Consider the following 25070-nt stretch of genomic DNA (forward strand, 5'->3'; position numbering starts at 1 on the left):
AGGTTGTAATGCTTCCTATTTGTAAAGAGCACTTTGAGATGCTCTGAAGGTGCTGCAAAAGTACATTTTTTCAATGTTAACTGTTGAATGTGTTAACAATTTCATTTTTTTTCCTAATTTTTTAGTCTGCAGATAAAGATCGCTCTGTGGGGAGTGAAAGTGAAGATGAAGAATTCTATGATGCCGATGAAGAGACCCAAATGATCAAGTAACAAGAGAAAGCTTTCCTTTTTACGCCTTTTTTTTTTTTTTAAACTTGTCCAGCCAGGTCCACCTGTAAGAATAAAACTGGAACTGTCTGCGGGTGAATTATAACAGGGCAAGTGCCTCTGCCTTTCCAGCACTGGGGGAGGAATTAGAGTACTACTCAGATGCATTACAGTGGTTTGACTGGTGACCACTGCTGATTTTTTTTTTTTTTTCTTACTCATGAAAACCATTCAAATGTTTGTGGCTCAAACTTATGATAGCAGGCTAGGTTTGAGGCCAAAGATGATGGGGAGGGGTTTGAGGTATTTCTGAAACTTGAACTTGAGAACTGATTCAACTTGCAGACTTCCGCTGCATGTGTTTGCATTTTTCCTTCAAGGTGGGCTCATGTTGATTTTGAAACAGCTGAAATCCATAAACTGGAAAGGTTTCAACTAGGCTTCTTCAGATGGATGAAATCTAAAGAGTTAAATTGGACACAGAAGATACTATAGCCAGTATGATGGGAACAAATTCCTGAAATCCTCTCAAGTAACCTGCAGCACACTGGAAAGAATGAACTATGGAATCTCCACCAGTTCTGCATCCGCTCACTGAAATGGAATTTCATACCTCAAGTGCTTAGGGAACACCAACAAAAGATAGCTGTACTCATTGATGTTGTAGGGTGGATGTCTAGGGGGCCATCGAAGGTTAGAGGGACCAGCTAATAGGAAAGGGCAGAGGGACTTAAGTAAAACAAAATCCCCATTATTGCTGATCTCTTCTCCCCCTATCTGTCTCCTCCACCCAGCCCTTGCACCTCCCAAAACAACTTCCTTTTTTTCCCTTTTATTTTGGTTCTTTCTCACACAGGTTTGTCATGACAGTCTGTAAATCTCAGGATGGCTCTGAATTTCTGTTGCATATTCTGTTTGATTTTTTTCCTCACTTTGCCATGTAAACTGAGGGACTTGTTTTTCCATGGCATAGAGTGAATGTCTTACGGGAAGTAATTTTACTTAGCTATGTTTTGCATTATTGTGGGCTATCCATGATTATGGCTATGGAGGAAAAATGAGATCTGCATGCAGTGGTACAGAGTACTGAAATTGCCTGTGCAGGCTGCTACTAGTGTCTTGGGGATCATTGCAAGAGGATGCTAGTATTTACTTTAAATTTCTGTATGTAGATAAAGTTCTTTGGAAGTTTCTTGAGCCCACATTCAATTGATTACTTGACCTTGCTGAGGGAGAACTGTATTCTTTTGTTTACACTAAACTTTTTTTTAAAGTATACTGAAAGAGAAGGATGTTGAGTGTTGAAGTTTTGCCAACTAATAGATGCGGCCTTTGGGTACGGATTCAATATTCCTAGCTGTTACAGTTAACTTCTATATAATTCTTTGCAGTTTATGGGATCAAATTTCATATTAAAAGTGTAAAGGTAGCTGGTTATTCTATTGGAAAATAATACATGGATCAAATAATTGGGGAGAAGGGTGTTTACTGAACATATTCCAGAATCAGAGCAAAAAACTCAGTTATTCTGGAAGGAAGCAGAAGATCGGATCTGAAACTTACAGCAGGGTATCTAAACTTTGTCCAGTCAAGAGCTGCATAGGCAATTTTCTAGGAGCCCAAGAGTTGTATCTCTGTTACCTGAGTGGAATGTAGTGCTGCCATCCTCATCTTCAGTGCAGAGGGGAAGCCCACAAGACTACATGTTCTAGCATGCAGTACTCCATCTTGATCTGAACAGATTGATACAGTGCTATGAGCACAACGGTGAGCTGTAGTGGGGCTCAGTAGTCTCTGCGGGTAGCACATCAGTAGGGAAGATGAAGAGGACTGCTGGCTGCATTGTAGACAACAGTGGGACATTTGACCAGCAGCCCACGCTTTGATCTCTCCTGACTCTTGCACAGCTCTTGTGGATGTGATAGCAAAATTAATAGAACTTTTTAAAACTAATCTGGATGTTTTCAGCCTTATTTATACATAGGAAAATGACTGAGTGGAGTTCTTGGAGTTATAATTAAGTTTGTGTGTTGTGCTTTTTTTTTCTAGTTTGACATTTGACACTTTAAAATATGGGGATTATAAGAAACATGGGGGGAAAGGGTTTTTTTCTTTTCATTAGGTTCTTGGTGATTTTTTTTCCTCAAAGGTTCTACATGTGCAATAGCTCTTACTGAAGTTAATGCTGCAGTACCTAGGAACTGTATTGATGTTGTCACAAACCCTATATTTGTTAGGGGATCAGTCTCCACAATGGAATCACTGCCTCTTTCTGGCTTTAAGCAGTGGAAATAGGGACTCCTTTGTGAGACTGACTAGCGCTCTTGGCCTTGTTGGTTTTGTTTTTGCTTTTATCTACATTCTAGATTGCTAAAAGTCCCAAACCTGCAAAGAGATCCATCCATGTAACTTTCCATTGTTACTCTGTGTGGTTGCAGTGGTTCAGGTGGATGGATTTCTTTGTAGGATCATGGTCAAAATTTGTGACAGTCCCTAATTTAAGGTCAAATGTACCTCCATTTCATACAAGCACTCTTATACATATGATTGCAAAACCAAGGATGAAGAAACTTTTATGAAATAAATTAATTGCAATTTTTTTTGGAGACCCTTATACTGAGTCTGTCCCAGGTTTGCACATTCAAAGATTGAGGACCTCCTACTCTGTCTACCACAGAGGCTGTTGAGTGGCTATTTATTTATTTTTGGGCCAGTGAATTGCTAGAATAGGATCTTCCTAGGCGGAAGCTCAGTGTTCGTTGAGGTGGGGGTTTTTTTGTTTGTTTTGTTTTTTACAGAAGGATTCTGACAAATGACTAATTACTCTTCCGCTCCAGGCGCTTCAGTCTGGCTCCTCTGGTGTTTGGGTTTGTGCTTAGAAGTTGGGGGTGGTACAAACTGATCACATGCTACAGAACAGTAGAAGATTCCTGTTTCATACAGGGAAGTCCTAAGCTATTGTGGCATCAGATACTTTGCCCTTGTTAGCATTTCTTGTGCACATATGATGCACAGCATTTCATGGCAAGTATGGACAGCATACACTGTATCTAGGCAGACCAATATTGCTAAGCAGAACTCTTCAGATTGACAATGCATGCTGTTCTGAACTCTGCAGCTAGTGCCTGTTTTAATTAGAGACCCAAGTCACAACATTTGTATGGCTACCCTACCTCCAGGTATAATCTAATGGTTCAGAGCTGGCCTTATTCTAATTCTTCCCATGTATGGGCAGCACATATTGGACATCTGCCCAGGGAAACTTGAATATACACCAGTTCAAAAAGAAAAGTATCACTGTTAGTGACACTAAAATAGCACTGATGATCTGACAGATTTAATCCTTGCAATTCTTGATTGAAGTTTGACAAATGCTCTCCCCAGGCTTATTTTATTTCATTGTTGCTAGGCTAACTTTACATAAGTGATGTGCACTGTTCAGGGTTCTTGGTCCTGTGTAGACATAAGAATAAATCCAAGTTGGTAGCTGTCAGTCTCTTACCTATATTTCCTTGTTTTGTAGAAGTTGTTTTTCAGCTGGGTCTCTTTATGGGGCTCTACTGGAGAGAATTGAGACTTTCCCACAGCAGAGATCAGGTCAGCACTGCTTCCAGCGAGACCCATCTTCTTACCATTTCCCAACTCTGTTGTCAGGGTGTGGCAGGGGATGTGCTCTAACTTCTAGACCATGTTGACTTGGTCAAGCAAATTCAAGAAAGAAGAATGTTATGGAAGCTATGGTGTTAGCTTCTCAGTTTCGTTTATTTTAAAACTGTAATACATTCATGTCAGTATATCAGTATTATGGGCCCAATTCTGGCTGGCAGCACATACACCAAAAAATCTGTGGGCAACACAAGGATTGTATGGTGGAAGTTAGCATGTACGTGCACGCTTTTGGGTGGACCAGCTAAGTCTTTATGCACAGCTCTTCTTACATTTAATTATTTCTAGTGCAGGACTATGCATGTAACTGTTTTGAGTTTCAGTACTCTATGAATTCATTGTAGGGTATAAAGAGTGAAGGAAGGGTTCTTAGATGGAGAAATCGCTGCTATTATAGAAATCATATGGAAAGGGCTTATTTGATATTGTAGCTTTTTCACCTCTAGCATCCAGTGCAGCATTCTTCATTACCATATAGTTGCCAATGCCTACTCCAATCTACTGTAACCTTCAAATGATCCATGTGATAGGACTATTCCAGTCTAATAGATGTTTTAAAAAGTTACCTTGAAGGTCAGCCTAAATTTATTTACTTTTTCATCCCGTCTCTCCTACTGATAGCTTCTTGAATCATCCTAAAATAGCTTTGATTGCAAACCTAGTGAAAAATACTAAGAAAATATAAATAGGGAATCGATTTTTGTTTTACTTTGATTCATTTGAAGTGTCCCTAGTGCTAAAGTGCTTTTAAGTGTCCTCAAATCAGTTTGGACTGGTGCTATCCGTAGGTAATTCTACGGAATTGGTCTAAGCAGTTGCCAGATTTCTAAGCTGGAATGAAATAATGTCTAAAACTAGTTCTGTGTGTTCATTTGGAATTCTTCCATGTGACCGGATAAAACTAGATTTACAAGCATCTCTCCATGGATCTTTAGGACAGGAAAAGGGAGAACTACCTTTGTTCATGCCTTAATGCTCTTTGCACTTTAATGACCATTGTTTCTGAAACCCTTCTCACTGCTTGCAGAGACAGTAATTAGCCAAAGAGATTAATATTTAAAAACAAAGTATAGAATTTGCATAATATGAAACCGTTGCCTGTCTCATATATCATACACAAGTCTGCAGGGTCTTATTTTATTGTAAATATCAAAGCTCACTCTTCAAGATCAGGATAAACAAGATAAGACCACTTGCTAGAATTTTAGTTCACTCATCAGACTTTTAAGGAATGTTAATTGAAGGCCACATGGAGTTTATAGAATGAAGTAGATGGTTGAACTGGTATTTTTAATTAAGGGCAGTGTTAAATATTAAAATGTCTACAAGAGAGTTCAGTTTCCTTTTGGAACTCAGTTTTAAAAAAAAACTTGAATTCTGGTGGCAGCATGTATGCCAGCAAAAATGCAGACAACTGCTGGAATGCACAGCAGGAGCTGGCTGCTTCCTGTCTCCAAAAGATTGTAAAGAGATTCTGTACCTCCAGGCTGGTAAATGGAATGGGACAAAGCCATGAGGTGGCATAATTCACACCTTTATGTGGGTACATATAACATGGCTGCCTGGACCAATCACTGTTCCCTTTTGTATATCTGCCCCTCAATTACAAATAGTGCATGAGTCTCTAAAACAAAATATTACTGCTTCCCAGCCAACTTTGATATACTGCTCAGATTCATAGTCAATCAGGAGCCAGATAAAGTGCGACAATAATAGTAATCAGAATTTCTGATTACTAAATGGATAGATTATATTTACAGAAATACTAAACAGCTGTATTTGAACAGTGCATTATCCATGAAGCCTTCTAAATTCATGAAGTGTTGCTCAGATTTTGGCCTTAAATGGTTTTAAATGATCAATGAAAGTTGAAAGGCTGCTAAGGATTTAGTTGGGAAGAAGCCAATATCCGTGTATAATCTGAAAAGAGCAGAACTTTATGGAAAGATTTGGTATTGTCAACACATTAAAAATACAATTTACAGTATATCGAAGAATAGGTTATTAGCATTTCCCTAAGGTATTCTATTTTCTTCCCTTAGAATTTCAGGTGAGTCTCTAAATGGTCAGTCTTTAATTCCAAGGAAAAGTGAAATCAAAACCTTTTTTTTTACATGTTGTTGGTGAAGATTGAATGAGATGCAGTCATTGTGCAGGTATAATTTTTGCTTTATGAAGAAAATTTTTATTGCACAGCGTACTTAATGGTAGCAGCTTTTCCTTCCTTGAGTTAATAACATTGGATTTTTTTTAAGCTACCTCTTTCCATTAATCTTTATTTGGTACTGAATATTACATTAAAGAGATTTTAGGAAACTATGGGAAAAAATATTTTCCATTGTTTTGTTTGTATGCTGCTGGTGATCCACTGATTAACTTGAAACGGGGAAGGACTTATGGCTTTAATGTTTTTTACGGTGAGTTTTGAATAGTGAATGTAAGTACAAGGGTTGTTTTGGGGTGGAGTGGGGGGTAGTTTTAGAAGGGTTGAACAACCATGGCTGTCATTTGTGATGCTCTGCTCTTCTGCAAACCAGGCCTTTACTGTGCTGAAACCCATCTGTTGGGCAGAAGACTGTACGCTGGCACTGTCTTGTTTCTCCTTGCTCTTAGCCTTTCGTAAGCAGTTAATTATTCGCATAGGACAAGCAAATGAAATTCCTGAACAGAGGATCAAATTCTGCCCTGAGTTACTTTACACAACCCCTGAATTTGGACATTACCCTGACAGAGGAGCAGCTAAGTGGATGAACTTTATTTTTTCAACATAAGACCAAGTTCATTGCCAGTATAACGCCCATTGACTTTAGTGAAGTTGTACCTACTCACACCAGGATGGAATTTGATCCTACATTCAGAAGTGCTTGTCAGCCTGTTGGTTAAGCAAAAAGATGTCTGGTGGTTAGGGGGGTTGGGTTTTTGCTTGGGCCATGTACCCAGGCAGAAAGTTTTAGATGTTTGTTTTATGCAATGTGTGGGTGTATATATATATATTTTTTAATCCTTGATTTGGACTTCTTGAGCACTGCGTGTACAAGGCCTTTCAGCATAAATATGTGGATTTATTGAATTTGGAAGTTGTCCTTCTGTCATCATCCTCTGAGTGCCATTTCTGGTTCACAGCTGTACGGTTAAAGCCTGTGGGGTTGTTTGTGTTTGTTTTTTTAGAACACCAAGAAGTCACCATTTGTTCAAGCCTCAAAACATTTGTTTCCCTAACGTATGTCTTTTGTAATGGTGGCATTCACTTATACAGTGTGACTAAGTGCTGGGTCCATTTCCTTTTAAGATGTATTTGCCACAGAGGACTAAACTGTTGTAACAAATGTAAAAATATTCAGAACAACTAAGACTCTCGTCTTCTGTCTAGGTTGTTTCTGTATTTGATGCACATTTTTGATCTATAGCTGCTATAATTCACTGGAGCTCTGCAAGGTAAAACCAGCAAATTGGTTCAATTTTGGAACCTTTTGCAATGTGAGATTTTAAAAAAAGGACTCCATTAAAATTTTACACATTTTAAAGCTACTTACTCCCAAAATGTAATAACACTATTTAGCCAGAAATCAATATGGGATATGCTTTACATTCTGGGAGATGTTAGTTTATTTCTGGGTGACCTTTTGAGCATTTTTAAGATCTTAATCTTTAAGATTTCGTAGATATTTGTCTGCCATGGCACGGTAACTTTTAAGTAATTTGTAAAAACTCTGAAACTGCCTCTGACTCATACAGTTCATATAAATGTCTTTGTTGCTTACTTTGTGCCTTTTCTTTCACTAATGCAAGCTCTCTCAATAAACATCAGCTGTTCTGGACCATTGCAAGCCTATTTTATTGTACTGATTTTACTTGCCTGACCCCCTTTTTGTTTTCCAAAGGGTGAGAAGTGATCTCTAATAGAACAGATATTTATAACTGATTGTTCAGGAGGAAATTGACAAGGTGGAAAGCAGGTCATTGTGGAATGGCAATGCCGCAAAACCCCTGGGAAGCTGGGACTGTCAGTACTAATCAATATATTCCACTATATCTATCACAAATCATTTCTAACAAAAACAAACTGGAGCAAGTGGAATGTGAGAATCAATTTACTACCAGCCTCAATTGTTGCTTGATGTTGAAAGACTGGAAACGCTCTTGGGGATTTAGCCCAGTAAAATGTCAATGCTGCAGTTGTTTTTAATATTTATATTATGGTAGTATGCACAGACACTGATTGGGACTTGGGGTCCTGTTGTGTTGGGTGCTGCACAAACACATGAAAATATGGTCCCTGCCCTAAAGAGTTCAGTCTAAAATTATACCACTTTTTGAAATACTGTGACAGCTACTGGCAATATTTTAACACTTGTTTTCATTAACTGAGGAAAAAAGTAATGAATAGCTGAAGTGCACTTCCTTTATCACGTCAAGAGAGAGTCTCTTTATATACCTGAAAAAATATGGCTTAGGGATACTGGAGATAATGTCTCTTCTCTAAATATTGGGCAACAGGTTTTTCACTGTGATATATCCACCTCTGCATAGTAATTGAAGGTTTTTTAAAATGTAAGGTTCTTTGGACATGTCTGTAAGTAAAGCATATTTTGATTTAATTTTTTAACTTCCCCTTAAATAGCTCCTTTTTTTACACTTCAGAGGTTAATATTTTTGATTTATACAAACTAAATAGAAAAGAGCATGTATCCAATACTAAGTTATGTACATAACAGGCTGCGAGGTATGTTGCCATTTTCCTTTCTGCAAAGTGAGGCTAAGTGAAAGTGACCAGCAAGATTCCTGGTTTGTATTCCCACCTCTGGCATTGGGCTCTGACAAGGATGGGAAGAAGTCAGTCTGCTCTCACATTGCTTCATTGTTTAAAATAGTCATCTGTCTTTGGGTTCACCTCTTTTATATTCTTACAGCATAAAAGAAATCTCTCAAAACAAAGTACTGCTAAAGCTGAAGACGTTTTTCCTCTTCAGTAGTCTTTAAGTGAATTTTTACAAACAGTTGAAGTGTCCATAACAGCCAAACGACCAATTAATTTGGTACCTTTGTTTAGAATTACTAAACAAAACTGACCTTTTGTTCCCCATTCTTGTGGACATTACATTTGTCTCTTCTATCATAATGGTTTAATACTTTCTCTCTTTATTTTAATTTTCAATGTAGTGTTGGTGAAAGGTGTAGACTTGAAAGCCCTGCTGCTTAAGGTCTCTGTCTACAGAATCCGTACAGTGCAGCTAACACCAGTATAAACTTCCACATCCTTTACTACTACTTGCCTCAGTTATGCCCTGGAGGGAACAGCTGAGTTGAAAGTAGGCGCTTGTGTGCACTTAAACCTGTTCTGCTGCTGCAGTGCTTCAGTGCAGATGCTACATTCCCCGATGGGAGGGGTTCTCCTGTCGGTGTAAGTAATCCACCTCTCTGAGAGGCCGTAGCTACCTCAACAAAAGAATTCTTCCATCAACCTACTGCTGTCTACGCAGGGATTTAGGTTGTCTTAACAGTGCTGCTCAGGGGTAGTTGAGCTGACCTAATTTTCTAGTGTAGACCAGGCCTCGGTCTATCCTTTGTGACCGTGGGGATTTGTCCGAGTTAGTTATCTGTGGCCAGCCGTTGGTTTATCTGCACTCATACAAACCCTTAGTGATGACAAAGCTGTGACTCTCTCTGATGCATTCCTTTCTTGCTTGGAACTCAGTAAGATGCCCTGCCACAAACTGCAGTTTTAACATCAATGGCTGTGACTAGGACAAATTCCCACTGTGAACAAGTGCCATTTAACTACTGACCCTCATACCTTTCAGTCACCCAGGCCCAAATGAGAAATGCAGTTTATTAAAGGCCTGAAATGAGGGGGACAAACTATTCATGTGGAAAACTTGAAAGTATTGTGGTATTAGTTATTCACAATAAGGAACAATCTACTGTCTCAGCTGCTTCATTCTCCATTTCTGATGTAAATCGTCAGTAATAAAGGGGAGGTTCCCCCACCCCTGTTGGGACTAACATCAGTGTCATTCCTTGAAATCATGGACACTTTGAGAGGTATACTGGACCCTCTGTGAAGACTGCCAGCAGTGGTGCTAATTGTGGTAGCAGTAACACCTTTCCCCATGGACTGCCAAACAGCCATCAAACAGTAACAACTTTTAGTTACGTCTAACCTGGACCAGATTCAAGCTGGTAAGGTAAAAGTAAAAAAAAAAAACTCTCCCATTGCAGCCTCCTATATTGGTTTAAAAAAAGTTGATTTCTGAAATACACTCAACTATGCTTTTCCCAGAATTATCAGTTTGCATCTTTTTTTGATGGTTGGAGATGAGACAAACAGTGGTGGCCAAATTGTCTTTGAATTTCTGAAGGAAACCACTACCATCTTGACCAGCTGCTGTGAAGAGCATCTTCACTGAGTAACTCCTAAATTCTTTTGAGGGGGAAAACACAACCTGGTACAGAAGTGACAGCAGCTCTCTCCTAGGTCATGTACATAATTCACCAAATTAAAAGAGCAGCCTGTTGGTCTGTATCCATATTTCTCTTGACAGCTGACAAGCTGAGGTGGCTGAGCTTCGTCCTCATCATGAAGTGGAGAGGATAGATGTGGAGAGGTCTTGGGCTTCACTGTGGGCACCCTTCTCCCACTCTGTCCTGGTGTAGTGACATTGTAAGGATTGTGTGATTATGTTGGGGGTGGGGAGGTTGTGCAGTTTCCTCTTGTCCTAATGCACAGTGCCACTCTCCCATTGCACACAATTCCTTTGCCAACTGCTCATGTGTGGTATGTTGTTTGGATACCATTCTGATGGATTCAGGGGAAGGCTGAGTGACTGCTCCATGCAGAATGTGTGGCATAATGGGATTGCTTGAGACTGGGCAAGTTTAAGAGACTGGATAAACATTAAAAATACTGCTTACCTTTATCCAGACTGACCTTTTTGTTGAGATGGTAGCTAGCCATGGACCAGATCCCTGAGAATGTAGGGCTGGATTGCTTTCATCTGCTTTATTTCAGGATGTCCTTTGAATCACTCACAGATTGTATTTGTTCAGTGTAAGCAGCACCATAGATTCATAGATATTAAGGTCAGAAGGGACCATTATGATCATCTAGTCTGACCTGCACAATGAAAGCCACAGAATCTCACCCACCCACTCCTGCAATAAACCTCTCACCTATGTCTGAGCTATTGAAGTCCTCAAATCATGGTTTAAAGACTTCAAGGTGCAGAGAATCCTCCAGCAAGTGACCCGTGCCCCATGCTGCAGAGTAAGGCGAAAACCCCCCTGGGCCTCTTCCAAGCTGCCCTGGAGGAAAATTCCTTTCTGACCCCAAATATGGCGATCAGCTGAACCCCAAGCCTGTGGGCAAGATTCAGCAGCCAGATACCCAGGAAAGAATTCTCTGTAGTAACTCAAATCCCACCCCATCTAACATCCCATCACAGGCCATTGAGCCTATTTACCATGAATAGTTTAAAGATCAATTAATTGCCAAAATCATGTTAACCCATCATACCATCTCCTCCATAAACTTATCGAGTTTAATATTGAAGCCAGATAGTTCTTTTGCCCCCACTGCTTCCCTTGGAAGGCTGTTCCAGAACTTCACTCCTCTGGTTGTTAGAAACCTTCATCTAATTTCAAGTGTAAACTTCCATCACAGTTCAAGGCCCTTAAACTTTCCTCTGGCAGGATTAACAGAAGTTCCATTCATCTGCTCAGCCAGCATGAGGTGGGGAGCAGCACTAGCATCCCTACCAAGCTGCTCCAGTAGTGGGTCTGGTATAGAAATGAGCAGCATGTTGATGCTTCAAGAAAGGAGCATGTGGGTAAAACCTGCTGCAGCCTTGGCAGCAGATTAAGCCATTCAGTACAGGGCACTTCAGTTGCTGCTGAACTGTCACTTGCTCTCTGGCCCCACATCTCTGCTCAGGCTCATCCCACCCCTGCAGTTCTGGGGTTTGTGGGGATTTCCCCCAATCTGCTCTTCCTCCAAAATGGGCTCCTGGATGGTGGGGAGTATCTTTGTCACCTCCCGTGTAAGCAAAAGAGTCCCGGCCTAATAGCAGTGACTTTCTCTGTGATTTCCCTTGGCTTTTACCCTAGACCTTAGCAGAGCAGACCCCCAAAGTTAAGTGAAGGCAGTATTTAAACACTAGGGAAGAAGCAGTCCAATTCTGCTTCCAATTACACTGATGTAAGTGGGAGCAGAATTTGGGTCAATGTCTCTAAAATGTAAGACTTCTAACTTAATGTGCTCAGTGTGGCAGCTGTCCATATAATCGTATCCCTTTACCATCCTTTATCATTAGTAGTATCCCTTTATCATTTTGATGGCCACTTTGAGCTGCAGCTTGCCCCCCTAACACTTAAGTTCTAATGTATTCTTCTTGAGGCACCATCCTTCCCCAGCTGTGGGGATAGTTTCAATTTCTGGTTTTCATTACTATAAACTTCTGTTGATGTAGCAAACGCTTGAGGTTTTTTCTTCTATTTGTAAACCTGCGAGGCATATCACAGGGTGTGTAGCTGGGCTAAGAATATACCTGCAGTGTTCACCAAAATAGTCATGTAATACACTCCCTGGATGAGAGCTATTGCTTAAACAGTATCAGGTGGTGATTGTTTACCAGAGCCCTTTTTCCCCTTGGGTACAGCTTTCATTCTATTTCATTGGTATTCACTTGAGTGTCTGATTAATACTTACTTACATTTTTACAGTTCTTAGATTGTGTAGTGCAGTAGATAGGGCTGAATCTCAGATTTCTATTCCGGAGGCTTACCCTTTCTGAAACTTTAATTCCCTAATCTATACAATGGAACCAATACAGTTTATCTACATCACAGGGTATGACACTTATTGTTTGTAAAGTTGTCTTGACCTAAAATATTTGTCATCCCCCGCTACCATCATACCTGAGTGTCTTCTGGTCTTCAATGTACTAAACCTCACAACAGGCCCATGAGGTAGGCAAGTATTAATATTACCATTTTACAGCTAGTAATTGGAGGCACAGAGAGACTGTGACTTGCCCAAGGTCATACAGGAAGTCTGTGGAAGAGCAGGGAATTAAACCTTAAGTCTCCCAAGTCCCTACCCACTAGCCTTATCCTTCTCTGTTGGATGAGAAGTGTTGCAGAAAGGCAGAGTATTATTGAGAAGTAACTGTTATGCTTTTGTCCTAGTATCTTACAAAACTTGGTGGCATGAACTCTTGGGGTGACTTGGCCTTTCCCTTGAGCAGTGTGAATGTGGGGGCTAAGTTTGATCAGTTCTCAGAGGCTGGGTAGTTTGAAATTGGCATTTGCCCTTGCCCTCTCCTGTCATTTGAAATGTGTCTGAATTTCCACTCCTTATCCCATCCAGATTCTCTGCATGGATGGGAGGAGCCCTGCCTTTTTTTGTCATTAAATTGGCAGGCATGTTCATGTTGTGTTCTTAGTTTGTTTGGGGGGGGGGGGGGTACAGGCAGATGAAGGCTCTTGTTCCTCCTACCAGTCAAATGACACAAGCCTATTTCTGCAAAATTGTAATGCTTTTTAATTTTAAAAGCTTGTGCTCCACTTTCTCCTGCTCTTCCTATTTCTCAGGAGCTCTGCAGTGAATTCTCCATTTGACCAGCTCTGGCCCTACATATCTACCCTTGCTCCACTGCAACCTTGAGCCAGTGTAATGCAAATGATTGAACTGTTCCCTGAGGTTGTTTGGCTGTGACAGCACAAAGCAGCCAATAAAGAGGGAAGAGCCAAGCATCTTGTTAGTGGGGAGCAGCTTGAACTTGAATTGTCTATTGACAGAGATTGAGGAATATGTTTGCTTACAAAACAAATGTACGTTTCAGAGTAGCAGCCCTGTTAGTCTGTATCCGCAAAAGGAAAAGGAGGACTTGTGGCACCTTAGAGACTAACAAATATTTGTTAGTCTCTAAGGTGCCACAAGTCCTCCTTTTCTTAAAACAAATGTAATCATCCACTGATGCCAGCAGGTTATTCTAGGAGGCTACTTAACTAGAATTATTACTAAATACGTGCCAACCACAGTGACCAGGAGCCTGTTAGTGCACCTCAACTATTGCAGTTGTATCTATATATGACCGAGAATTGGTAGCCATCCTGAGCACAGGAATTCTTTCAAAAGTTTGTAGAAACTTCTGACCAGGTCCTCTTCCAGCCAAGCTAGGCTGCTGGGTCGATCTAGCTTTATACACCATGCCCATCAGTATAGTACATAAGTGCTGAACTCTTGCTCCACTTTGTTCCATTTGTAACCTATTTCTAGTAAAGTGTCTCATCAACTTTAATCCTCTACTGTAGTGTATTGGTGGGCATTTGTCCCATTTGCTCGCCCCCCCGTGCAGGGGGGAGGCTGGGCTGGAGGGGGAGGGAGGAAGGGTTCTTGGGGGGCGGGGGCGGGCAGCAGGGTTTGAGTGACCAGTGACAGCTGGGGCCACCTTGGGTGAGCAGCTGCGGCCAGGGGGGCCTTGAGCCAACCCCATGTGGTGTCCTGTTTTCCCTTTGGGAAATATGGTCACCTTAATTGTTCCTCTATGTCCACCTTTTTCCACCGTGACCCTAACTGCTGTCTGATCTTCAAGCCCCTGCATAACATAGCCCTTGCCTGCTTCATTTTTCCTTTGCTTCCTCCCTTCTCTGTTCAAAATGTGCAGCTACCTAGCCCCTGCGGTGTCCTTACTGCTGTTTGAGTCTGGGCCCTCTTCCAAGTGACTTCTAATGTACGCCTGGACCACACTCCTGAATCCGTCTGATGCCTCCAATTTCAAGGCTAAGTCTATCCTATAGACCTATATCGGTATAACTACGTCACTCGGGGGGTGAAAAATCCATACCCCTGAGCGCTGCAATTATACAGTAGACCTGCCCCAAGTCCTCGCCTCAAAGCAATGTTAACAAATCGGGGGGGGGAGAGGGGGGAATCTGTTTGAAATCATGAATTCTAAGCCCCTTCAGTCACTGGGTTGGGTTTGCATTCCCATGCCCTCTCCAAGGCTGTTATGTGCTAAGCATCTCCATGCCACTCACAAATGTAGCATCCCTGTCACACCTACCCCCAGCTCTACTGAATTCTCATCCATCTTGCTGGGCTCCAGCCAGGGGTAGCAGTTGCTCTTTCTCCCTCTAGGGAGCTGCTGTGGTGCTTAGTGTGCAGATGGTGGTCTCTTTGCCTCTGTTCTCACTATTTCCCCCAGCTCACTCAGAGCAGGAAAGGAGTAGTTAGAAGGAACAAGTGCCATCAGTAGGAACAGGTGGTCAGCATGCAGGGACAGAAGGTCAGAGGCCTCGGTATTACCCAGTGAGTCCCCAGGCACCAGCCCCCGCAATAAGACCCCAGATTCTCAGCTGGCCTCCAGTATCCCTACCCAGCATCCCAGACAAATCCCAGTTATCTGCTTACTTGTGACTCTCAAGAACTCTCCAGACACCCCAGCATCTACACTCCTAGCCTAGTGGCAGGTATATCTGTTTGTTTCTATACATTGTTGAGTTAGCTTGCAAGCTATTCAGGGAAAGATTTATCGGTAAATTGCCTATGCACTAGATGAGTAATAATCCATTATAACAAACTTTACCATAAAAAGTCTCGCTTAGTTTCAGAAAATCCATTGGTTTTCTAATGTTGGATCATTACAAAACCTAAAAACCTACTTTCCCCCATACTAATTTCCCCCTATTGTTACTCACACTTTCTTGTCAACTGTTTGAAATGGGCCACTCTCATTACCACTACAAAAGTTATTTTTTCTCCCCTGGTATCCTGCTGTTAATTGAATTGTCTCGTTAGACTGACCTCACACTTGGTAAGGCAACTCCCAACTTTTCATGTATTTATACCTGCTCCTGTATTTTCCACTCCATGCATCTGATGAAGTGGGTTCTAGCCCACAAAAGCTTATGTCCAAATAAATTTGTTAGTCTCTAAGGTGCCTCGTGTTTTTTTTTTTTTTTTTTTTAGAAAACCCAATGCCTCTCAATGCATGTGAACCTAGACAAATATCTTTGTGCCTGCCTTCCAAGTCCTATGATCCAATTACTCTGCAAAGCTGAATATTAACTAGCACTCATCAAGCCCCAGTTAACATCTGCCACACATCTCTGCTCTTGCTATTATTCCTTTGAGGCAATAGCCCTTGACATCTCCTACAGAAGGAAATCATGACAAAATCCTGCTTGAAGCAATTGCACATGTGGTTTTCCATTACACTGAAATGTGTGGGGTGCAAACATGCCACATCACACATCCAGTTAGAGACCATCAGTTGGGCTTCTTGCTGGTGTCTGCTTAACCCTCTTGCTTGTCCTTGAATGTTTGCAATAGCCAGGAGGAGAGATGAGCTGCCAATGGTAATTCCCTGATGATTAAGAAGAAAACACTCCATTTAACTCTGTTCTGCCGAGGCTTGGTGTATTCTGTTGCAGTCATTTAAGAGATCACCTAGTTTTTCTTAAACACAGGGCAGAAACATTAATAGCCAGCAGAAATGGTTACAAGCAGATTGGCTATAAAACTACTATCCTGGGCTACCTGAGATTGTGTTTCAGTAAGAGCTCATAAATTTGGTCTGGACAACATTTTGTTAGGATACTGTGTATTTCCAACTGCAAGTGTTCAAAAATCATGAGATTGTGAAAAATAAATGTGGGGGTCAATTTGCTTTCGAGTTTTTTGAGCTTTTAGCATTCATGTTTTCAAGCTTGTCTCTGCAACTAAGGGTATCATGTCTACACAGCAATGTAAGTCTAAAGTTGGTGGGACTCAAGTCATCTGATCGAGGAACCCTGGGCTTGAGCGTCTACATTGCATTTTTACCCTAGATTAAGAATTTTCTGACTTGTGCTTGAAGGCGTCTACACTGTAGTGCACAGATCCGAGTCAAAGTAAACATATCCCAAAGTGCCTACCACCTTCTACATGTTGACATTCTAGCCCTAGGACTGTGGTGCACTGTGGGAAAACTCTACTGCCCACCCTGTTTCCGAACTGTGGCGGGGCTATTGATAGGCCTCAGGTGCCCATAAAGAACATACAAGTACATAATCCGCTCCCTTGGTGACTATCTCAGTCAAATGACGGCAGTTTGAGAAGGCTTTACACTGAACTACCATCTAATCTGATAATTGGGCTCCTCAGGCTGAGTCCCATGGCAGGACAATGCCCATGTGCACCTGCTCTGAGGATAATTAGCACATCAGTCTCCAGGGCTGTCAAATTATAATGAAACTTTGCAATTCTTAATTTTTAAACTGGGCTGTTCAATGAAGGTGTTTTTGGTTGGTTGGTTTTTATTTGTTTTTGTCTGTATGTTTTGAAGTTTGACATAAAATGAAGGTATCAGAGAAAAGACACCCACCCAGCCTGGCTGGTGTCGGCTGCAGAGGGTGAAATGTATCACTCAGGCCTGGGGTGTAGTGTGCTCCAGCACCCTCGGGATCCCTTAGCCCTGCCCTTGCCGTAGCTCAGGAAGCAGGGATATGGGATCCCTGGGAGGTTGTGGGGAAGTTTTGGGGCTGGCTGTCACTCACTGCCCTCACAGTGCAGGATGCCCACACAGCCCCAGGGAGGGCAGGGCGGGCCTGAGAGCAAGGGGCAGCAAGCAGAGAGGGACCAATGCAGCTGCCCTGCAGAGAAGGGAAGCAGCAGAGCTCCCAGCTCAGCACGGCTGGGGAAGGGGATGCTGCTCCTGCCTGTCAGCTTTTGCTCCCTGCTCCAGGCAAGCTCCGCCCACAGGGTTACCATACATCCAGGTTTTCCTGAACATGAGCTCTTTTTTTGGTCCTCCAATTTCTGTCCGGGCAGATTTTTGAAATATGAACAAATATCCGTCACTTTTCCTTGCTCGTCTTTTTTCCAACATCAGTTTTGGTAGAACTGCAATTCCCGGCAAGCCTTAATAGCAGTGTGCGTGTTCACTGGTTTGCTACCCTTACTTCTGTACTGCTGCTGCTGGGGGTGTTGCCTTCAGAGCAGCTGGAGCGTGGCAACTGCTGGCCGGCCGCCAGCTCTGAAGGCAACACCCCAGCCGGGAGCAGCGCAGAAGGAAGGGTGGCATGGTACTGACTGTTGAATCGCTGAATGGGATCCTGCTTGTACAGTACAACTTCAGGCACACATCTTGCAAAGACTTTCATGGCTACTTGATGAGCAGTCAACCACTGCTGAGCAAGATACGCTCTTCAAAGAAATGTGCATGGGCCCAAGAAGTGCAGTAGGAAAGGGCTGACTGCATGTAAAAAGGTACATTTAAATTTGATTTACATTTATTTTTGAGGCCATTATACTTGTTTATAAATGTTAGATAGTCAAAGTGGAAAGAAACTGTACAGTAGAAACTGTGTCCCTCCCCACCCCCCTCCCCCAGTCCCATCCCCTACAGCTACCTCTCCTCCTGGCAAGAAGAAAAGGAGGACTTGTGGCACCTTAGAGACTAACAAATTTATTTGAGCATAAGCTTTCGTGAGCTACAGCTCACTTCATCGGATGCATTCAGTGGAAAATACAGTGGGGAGATTTATATACACAGAGAACATGAAACAATGGGTGTGAACATACACACTGTAACGAGAGTGATCAGGTAAGGTGAGCTATTGCCAGCAGGAGAGCGGGGTGGAGGGGAAACCTTTTGTAGTGATAATCAAGGTGGGCCATTTCCAGCAGTTGACAAGAATGTCTGAGGAACAGTGGGGGGTGGGGCTGGGGCTGGGCAGTGTCCTCTGTGTGGTGTTTTATCAACCAGGCAAGATACTAACAAACTTCAACAGGACTTTATTTTCAAAGTGGAAACCTCTTAGCAAGCTGCTGCTGCACCCTCTGTAGCTTTCTTCCAGCCTCTCAACTCCTCCCCACTCCTTCCTGTTTCCTGTCCTTTCAGACTCCCAACAGCCAGTGCTCCCAGTTCTAATAATTACAAGCAACATCTGAACACCACATTCCCTCCTCTCTTAAGAAACTCTCCCACTTAAAATAAACATTGTTCTAACCACAGGAACAAATATGAAACAAGACACTATACTGTTGGCAGAAATATTACATTGAAAACACTGTAGATACTACATAAAATAGTCTCTAGTCCAGATAGGTGGTCGTCTGGGTCTGACAGGCCGTCTCTCAAGCCCCGGTTCCAATGCAATGTCTTGTTGCGTTGGTACTACGGTGAAGTCATCCAGTGCAGACTGGGTGTTGGCATAATCTCCTCTTGGTGCATAGGCAGGTGCAAGATAAGAAGCATTCCATACCCGCCCCTTCATCTCTATGATTTTAAGAGGAGCTATGAATATATGGTCCCTTTTGCGTAAAATTCCAGGTTTTCGTATTCTAACGAAGGAACCACACTCAAATTTTGGTTTCTTAGCACCCCACAGCTTCTCTGTGAAAGCCTTAGACTTTGCTTGGTTCTGTTCAACTGTTTTTCTCACATCATCCTCGGTTGGGGCCTCAGGTCGTGCCTTTAACAATCCAGCCATGTTCAGTTTAGTATTCATCTGTTTCCCATGCAGTAACTCTGCGGGTGATCTTTGCGTTATGGCATGTTGTGTAGCCCAGTATGCTTGCAAGAAATCAGTAGTGAAGGGTATCCACAATTGCCCTTCCAGTTTAGCTGTTTGCAAACTCTTTCAAACTTCTGTTAAACTGTTTGATTTCCTCATTGGCTTGAGGGTAATATAGGGATGACCTTCTGTGTAAAATCTTCCTCTGTGCTAGAAAAGTTTCAAACTCCAGGGAAAATAATTGACTACAATTATCTGAAACCAGTTCTTTGGGGTTACCTTCCCTGCTAAAAACTGAAGAGAGGAACTTAATTACTGTAGCAGAAGAGATTTGCGATGTAAACACTACCTCAGGCCATTTACTGAAATAATCTATTAAAGTGATGGCATAACGGCAGTCAATTGGAGCAATATCAAAGGGTCCAACAATGTCAATCGCCACTTTTTCCCATGCAGATTCAGGAAGAGGAACAGGCTGTAATGGAGGGGTACATGTCACTGCTGACTTATCATGCATTTGGCAAGTGACACAGGATTTTATGAGTGCTTCAGTTTGAGAGTCCATCCCTGGCCACCAATACAGATACCATAGTCATTTGGTTCTGACAATTCCTTGACGAGTATCGTGTGCCAGGTGTATGAGTTTTGACTGTAATTCTTCTGGCACAAGGAGCCGGTGTGTACCTCATGGCACACAGCCATCAAACAAACAAAGTTCATCCCAAACCCTAAAATAAGGCAGCAAAACTGGGTCAAGGTTTTTAGGATGACTGGACCATCTCTTTGTCAGAAATTCCCATAGTTTTTGTCGAATTGGACACATTGAACAAGCAGCTTGAAATAGTTCTCTTGTAACTGCAGTGAGAGCGCTTGTAATAAGCACAACCACTACATCCTCATCCTCCGGTGGACCATCTGGTGAAGGCGAAGGCAGGCGAGAAAGGCAATCAGCGACCACATTTTGGTTTCCAGGCTTACATTGCAGTTCATAATTGAAAGAGGGTAGTCTTGCAGACCATCGAGCAATATGGTATCCTGCTCTTCCCAGTCCTTTTGTGGTGAGCAACGTCCTCAAAGGGCTGTGGTCTGCGCGCAACTTGAATGTGCGGCCCCACAGGTAAGTTCTCCATTTTTCAGTAGCCCAGACACAAGCAAGTGCTTCTTTTTCGACTGTAGAATATTTTCTCTCAGCATTACTTAATGTCCCTGAAGCAAATGCAACAGTCCTCTCTGTGTTGTCCTCGTGCAGTTGTGTGAGAATTGCCCCAAGTCCATAATCAGAAGCATCAGTAGTTACAATTGTGGGCAATGCAGGACTGAATAGTGCAAGTTCTGAACTATGGACAATCAAGTCTTTCACCATTTTGAAACTAGCTTGTGCATCCGTTGTCCACACTAAGGTTGAACTTCCCTGCAGTAATTCTTGTAACGATTGAATGACAGAAGCATAATTGGGAATGAATTTTGCATACCAGGAGGTAAGACCCAAGAAGGAACATAAGGTTTGCAAATCTGTTGGAGGAGGAGCTTTTGAAATTGCCAGGATATGATCTGGATAGGCTTTAGTCCAGCCTGTGAAATTGTATGCCCCAGAAAGAGTTCAGTTTGTCTAAATTTGCATTTGGACCTATTAAACTGGAGGCCTGCTGAGCTGATGCAGTTTAGTACAGACTGCAGGCTATTGTCATGCTCCTCAGAAGTATTTCCAAACACGATAATATCATCCAGATAGCACTGAACTCCATGTTGATTCTTCAGTATCAATGACATGATTTTTTTGAAAGGCACTTGGGGCAGATGCGAGACAGTATGGAACACGTTTTAAAACGAAATAGTCCCTCATGTGTAATAAATGCTGTGAGGTCTCTGCTATCTTCATGCAACATAACCTGGTGGTATGCGCTCTGCAAATCAAGAGTAGAAAACATCTTTGCTCCACGGAGTTCTGCAAATACTTCTTCTATGTGAGGAAGAGGATGGCTGTCAATCACAATAGCTTTATTCGGCTCCCTTAAGTCCACACAAAGGTGAATGCCTCCACCCTTCTGCATCACTACTATAGGTGAAACCCATTCTGAGGAGTCGATCTCTTCAATAATGTCCTTTTGAACAAGTTTTCTAAGTTCCTCTGAAACAGCTTCCCTGACTGAAAATGGTAAGTGCCGTAACTTCTGTCGTACAGGCATCACATTATTCCGCATTTTAACTTTATGCAGAAACCCATAAGCACAGCCGAGTTTCTCCTCAACCTGGTGTGTGTACCACAAGAGTGCTTTGCTGAGGAAGATCAAGTCATCCATTAACTATCCTGAGATTTAAAGCAGCCAATAAATCTCTGCCAAGGATAGGAGTGACCTTCTGGACAATGTAGAACTCTGCAGTTACACCGCAATCACCAAAAGTAACTATTACTGGCAGGCAGCCACGTACTGGAATATGGTTTTTCAAGTAGCACACCAAGTGAAGTTTGGGTTCAGTAAGAGGCACATCTTTAAAGTAATGCAGATAGATGGAATCAGGGAGCATAGATACTGCTGAGCCAGTGTCCAACATTAGCTGAATAGAGTGTGGTTTGCCTGAGGGTGTGGCAGAAACGTTTACCGTGCACTTTATCTGTTCTGGAATATGTACAGTCCTGATTTTGTCCATGCTCAGCACAGTAACATCTGGTATTGTAACTGCATGCACCTGTTGATTGAACTGGCTACTGCGATATACTTTAGCAAAATGCCCAATCTTTTTGCAATGATTGCACTGAGCTACTTTTGCTGGATATCCCGTGTAGCTTGCAAGGTGTTGTGGGGATCCACAATGAAAACATGCTTTTACTGTATTTTGATTTGCTGATTCAGTGGTTTTTCATTAGTTTTCCTCTTGCAATTGTGTGTCTGCAGTGCTAGTGAACTTTTCTGCAAAGGAGTCACAGCCTGGATTGTGCCTCCTGTATCCATGCTCATTATTTTGGCTTCAGCTGTAGCTGACTCAATCTGAGTAGCAATGGTTATTGCTTTTTCTAGTGTAAGTTGTGGTTCTAGAAGTAAGCGTTCTCTTACATGAAGCATGGTTGTTTTCTCAATGAGCTGGTCTCTAATCATCTTATCTGTCATATTCCAAAAGTCACAAATTACAATCAGACTCGTCAAGGAAGCAGTATACTGCATTATAGTTTCCCCTGGTTTCTGCTCATGCTGGCAAAATCTGTAGCGATTAGCTACTACAACTTTTGGTACAAAAAAGTTCTTTAATGCAGTGAGTGCAGTCTCATATTTATCATCTGCAAGGGGAAAAGTGTAAAAAATATGCTGCCCTTCTGTTCCAAGGCAGTGGGTTAGCAGAGCATGCTTTCTTCAGAAATCTCTGTAGCACTGATTGCAAGCAGATAAGTCTCAAATATATGGATCCAGGTAGTAAAAGCAATTGGAGGCTCACCTGGGCTTTGCAGAAAGGGTGCAGGTGGGTTCAGAGGCAGAAGATCCATCCTCGTTGCCAAAATGTTGTATCAACCAGGCAAGGTACTAACAAACTTCAACAGGACTTTATTTTCAAAGTGGAAATCTCTTTACCAAGCAGCTTCTGCACCCTCTGTAGCTTTCTCCCAGCCTCTCAACTCCTCCCCCTCCTTCCTGTTTCCTGTCCTTTCAGACTCCCAACAGCCAGTGCTCCCAGTTCTAATAATTACAAGCAACATCTAAACACCACATGTGGGAACTTGAAATATGGTAACCCTACCCAGCAGTGGGGAGGAGCTGGAGCAAGAGCTGCCACAGGCACCATGCTCAGCCAGGCAGCCATGGCGCTTGCAGCCTGTAGTGCTGCTCCTCTGCTTCTGGGAACTCTGGGATACGTTTGGAGGACTTCTGGGACCTGAGGTCAAGCTGGGTCTTCGTCCACACAGGAAAGCAACAGGGCTCAGACCCTAGGTCCCAGATTAACACAGGCTCAGACCCTCCAGCTCTGCACAGTCCTAGGGCCCTGGGCCTGAGCCCTAAGTTAGCACAATGGGTGTGTGGACGCAAGTGGGGGTTAGGCTTGACCCTGGGCTTACGTAGCTGTAGCCATATCCTATGGGGCTTTTATAAAAAGAAAGCTGAGGTTCTCATATAATTACTTGATTTCAACACCTGGGTCTCTAAGACAAACACCAAATATCTTGAGCACTGGCAACACTTTGTAACCTGCAAGCAAAAGCCAAATTGCTGTAGGAAGAAGTCTTGACGACTGGTGAGGAGGCTGCCTTCCCTCTGCGTGGGGCCTGAGCCTTTGGGGAAGTAATACTGAGCACTACCCAAATGCACTTCTAGTGTGAAAAGTAACTTTATAAAATCAGCCTTGTGGGCCTGCCGGCTCAGCGCTGGGGCTGGGCTTTTACACATGTTGAGCCTGGCTATGTGATCTGGACTGATCCTGTGCAGCTGGAGCTGCTGCCGGTCTTCCCATCCCCCAAATGCTCAAAAGTGGTGAGCTATTCCCCTCAAAGCATAACATTTTGAAAGCCTATACAATATATTGGCCTGTCTTTCCCCCTGCCCACCATCAATAGAAGATATTACCTCACCCACCTGGTCTCTCGACCACCCCAGGGGTGGCAATTACGCTGTTGCCAGCTCCCCCGCCTGTACAGCATGAGGCGATTCTGGCCCTGCTACAGAAGCTCTCGGGGCTGCTGATGGAGCAGAGCTGCCACCTTCTCCCCATGCCCCAACAGTCTAATTAGCTAACTGTGTGTTGCCCCCACAGCCCAGCTATTAATTTCACACCCCCAGCCCCACATCTGCCTGCTCCTCCAGTCCCTCATATTGACTCTTTCTGAAGCTCCAAGGGCTCTTCACCCCTCTCCTAGGCCCCAAGGGGGTGCGGGCAGCTGGAGTGGAGTTCTCTTCCTTCCCAAGCCTGGTGGTGGGAGGAAGCAGAGCACTGACCTGCTGTGGGCAGTCCAGGTTCGGTTCCCGGTTCTGCCACAGCCTTCCCGTGTGTGATGAGCCAGAGTGGGTCACTTAATCTCTTTGTGCTTCAGTTCCCCGTCTGTGACATGGGCATGATGGCTCGGCCTAGCTCAGAGGGATGTGGGGAGGATGAATACATCACACGCAGTGCTCAAATACTAGGGTGATGGGAGCCAGGTAAGTACCGTAGCTGGGGTAAGCACTTTTGAAATGCGAAAAACCTGGCAGCCGCCTGGCCCCAAGGCAAGCCCACTACAACCCCAACCACACGGCAACTCCACAAACCTCCCCCCTTTCAACACATATGGTGCGTTCAGAGGTGGATTAAGCTTTTAGGGGGCCCTGGCCCAAAGCAAGTGGGGTGCCCTCCACACCCCCATCACACACACCCCCCATGCTCCTGCCAGGGAGTGGCGCTGGGGGGGCTTGCACCGCTCTGCTTGCCCGGTGCTCCTGCCCATTGCTCACAGGAGGGGGCAGCGGAGACACCCTGAGCTCCTGGGATCTTTCGGCTCCTCCTCCCCTCCTGAGAGCACGGTGCCACTATTCCTTCCCCGCCCTGCCCTCCTCTCAGCCTAGGGTTGCCAGTTTTGGTTGGATGTATTCCTGGAGGTTTCATCACATGACATAATCTTTTAATTCCTGGAGACTCCAGGACAATCCTGGAAGGTTGGCAGCCCTATCTCATCCCCTGAGGGGAGGGGGGAAGAGCTCTGTCAGCCTCCTGCAGCAGCTCTGACAGGGCCGTGGGGAG

General features: G+C 43.3%; 2 protein-coding genes and 1 long non-coding RNA gene across 9 annotated transcripts in view; 2 read left to right on the forward strand and 1 right to left on the reverse strand.

Annotated features, from left to right (window-relative positions):
- SLC22A15 (solute carrier family 22 member 15) overlaps window positions 1-7707 on the forward strand; it is a 49941-nt gene extending 42234 nt beyond the window's left edge. For all 3 annotated transcript variants that reach the window (XM_037909419.2, XM_037909433.2, XM_037909424.2), the window contains one exon: window positions 126-7707. In XM_037909419.2, the coding sequence (XP_037765347.2) occupies window positions 126-212 (87 nt within the window). In that variant the 3' untranslated portion in view covers window positions 213-7707. The remainder of the gene's footprint in view (window positions 1-125) is intronic.
- LOC119567116 overlaps window positions 1-25070 on the reverse strand; it is a 34232-nt gene that overhangs the window by 4750 nt on the left and 4412 nt on the right. The window contains exon 2 of the long non-coding RNA XR_005226886.2: window positions 10788-10989. This is a non-coding gene — a long non-coding RNA (uncharacterized LOC119567116). The remainder of the gene's footprint in view (window positions 1-10787; window positions 10990-25070) is intronic.
- The window catches only part of MAB21L3 (mab-21 like 3), a 31289-nt gene continuing 24117 nt past the window's right edge, over window positions 17899-25070 (forward strand). For 2 of the 5 annotated variants that reach the window (XM_037909493.2, XM_037909516.2), the window contains exons 1-2: window positions 17899-18123; window positions 24388-24493. The gene's annotated coding sequence lies outside the window, so the exon portion shown is untranslated. Of the gene's footprint in view, window positions 18124-24381; window positions 24494-25070 lie in introns of those variants that run through there. The other 3 variants (XM_037909490.2, XM_037909480.2, XM_037909500.2) reach the window with 2 other exon arrangements.

The sequence above is a fragment of the Chelonia mydas genome, chromosome 1 (genome assembly GCF_015237465.2).
Source record: "Chelonia mydas isolate rCheMyd1 chromosome 1, rCheMyd1.pri.v2, whole genome shotgun sequence".
NCBI lineage: Eukaryota > Metazoa > Chordata > Testudines > Cheloniidae > Chelonia > Chelonia mydas.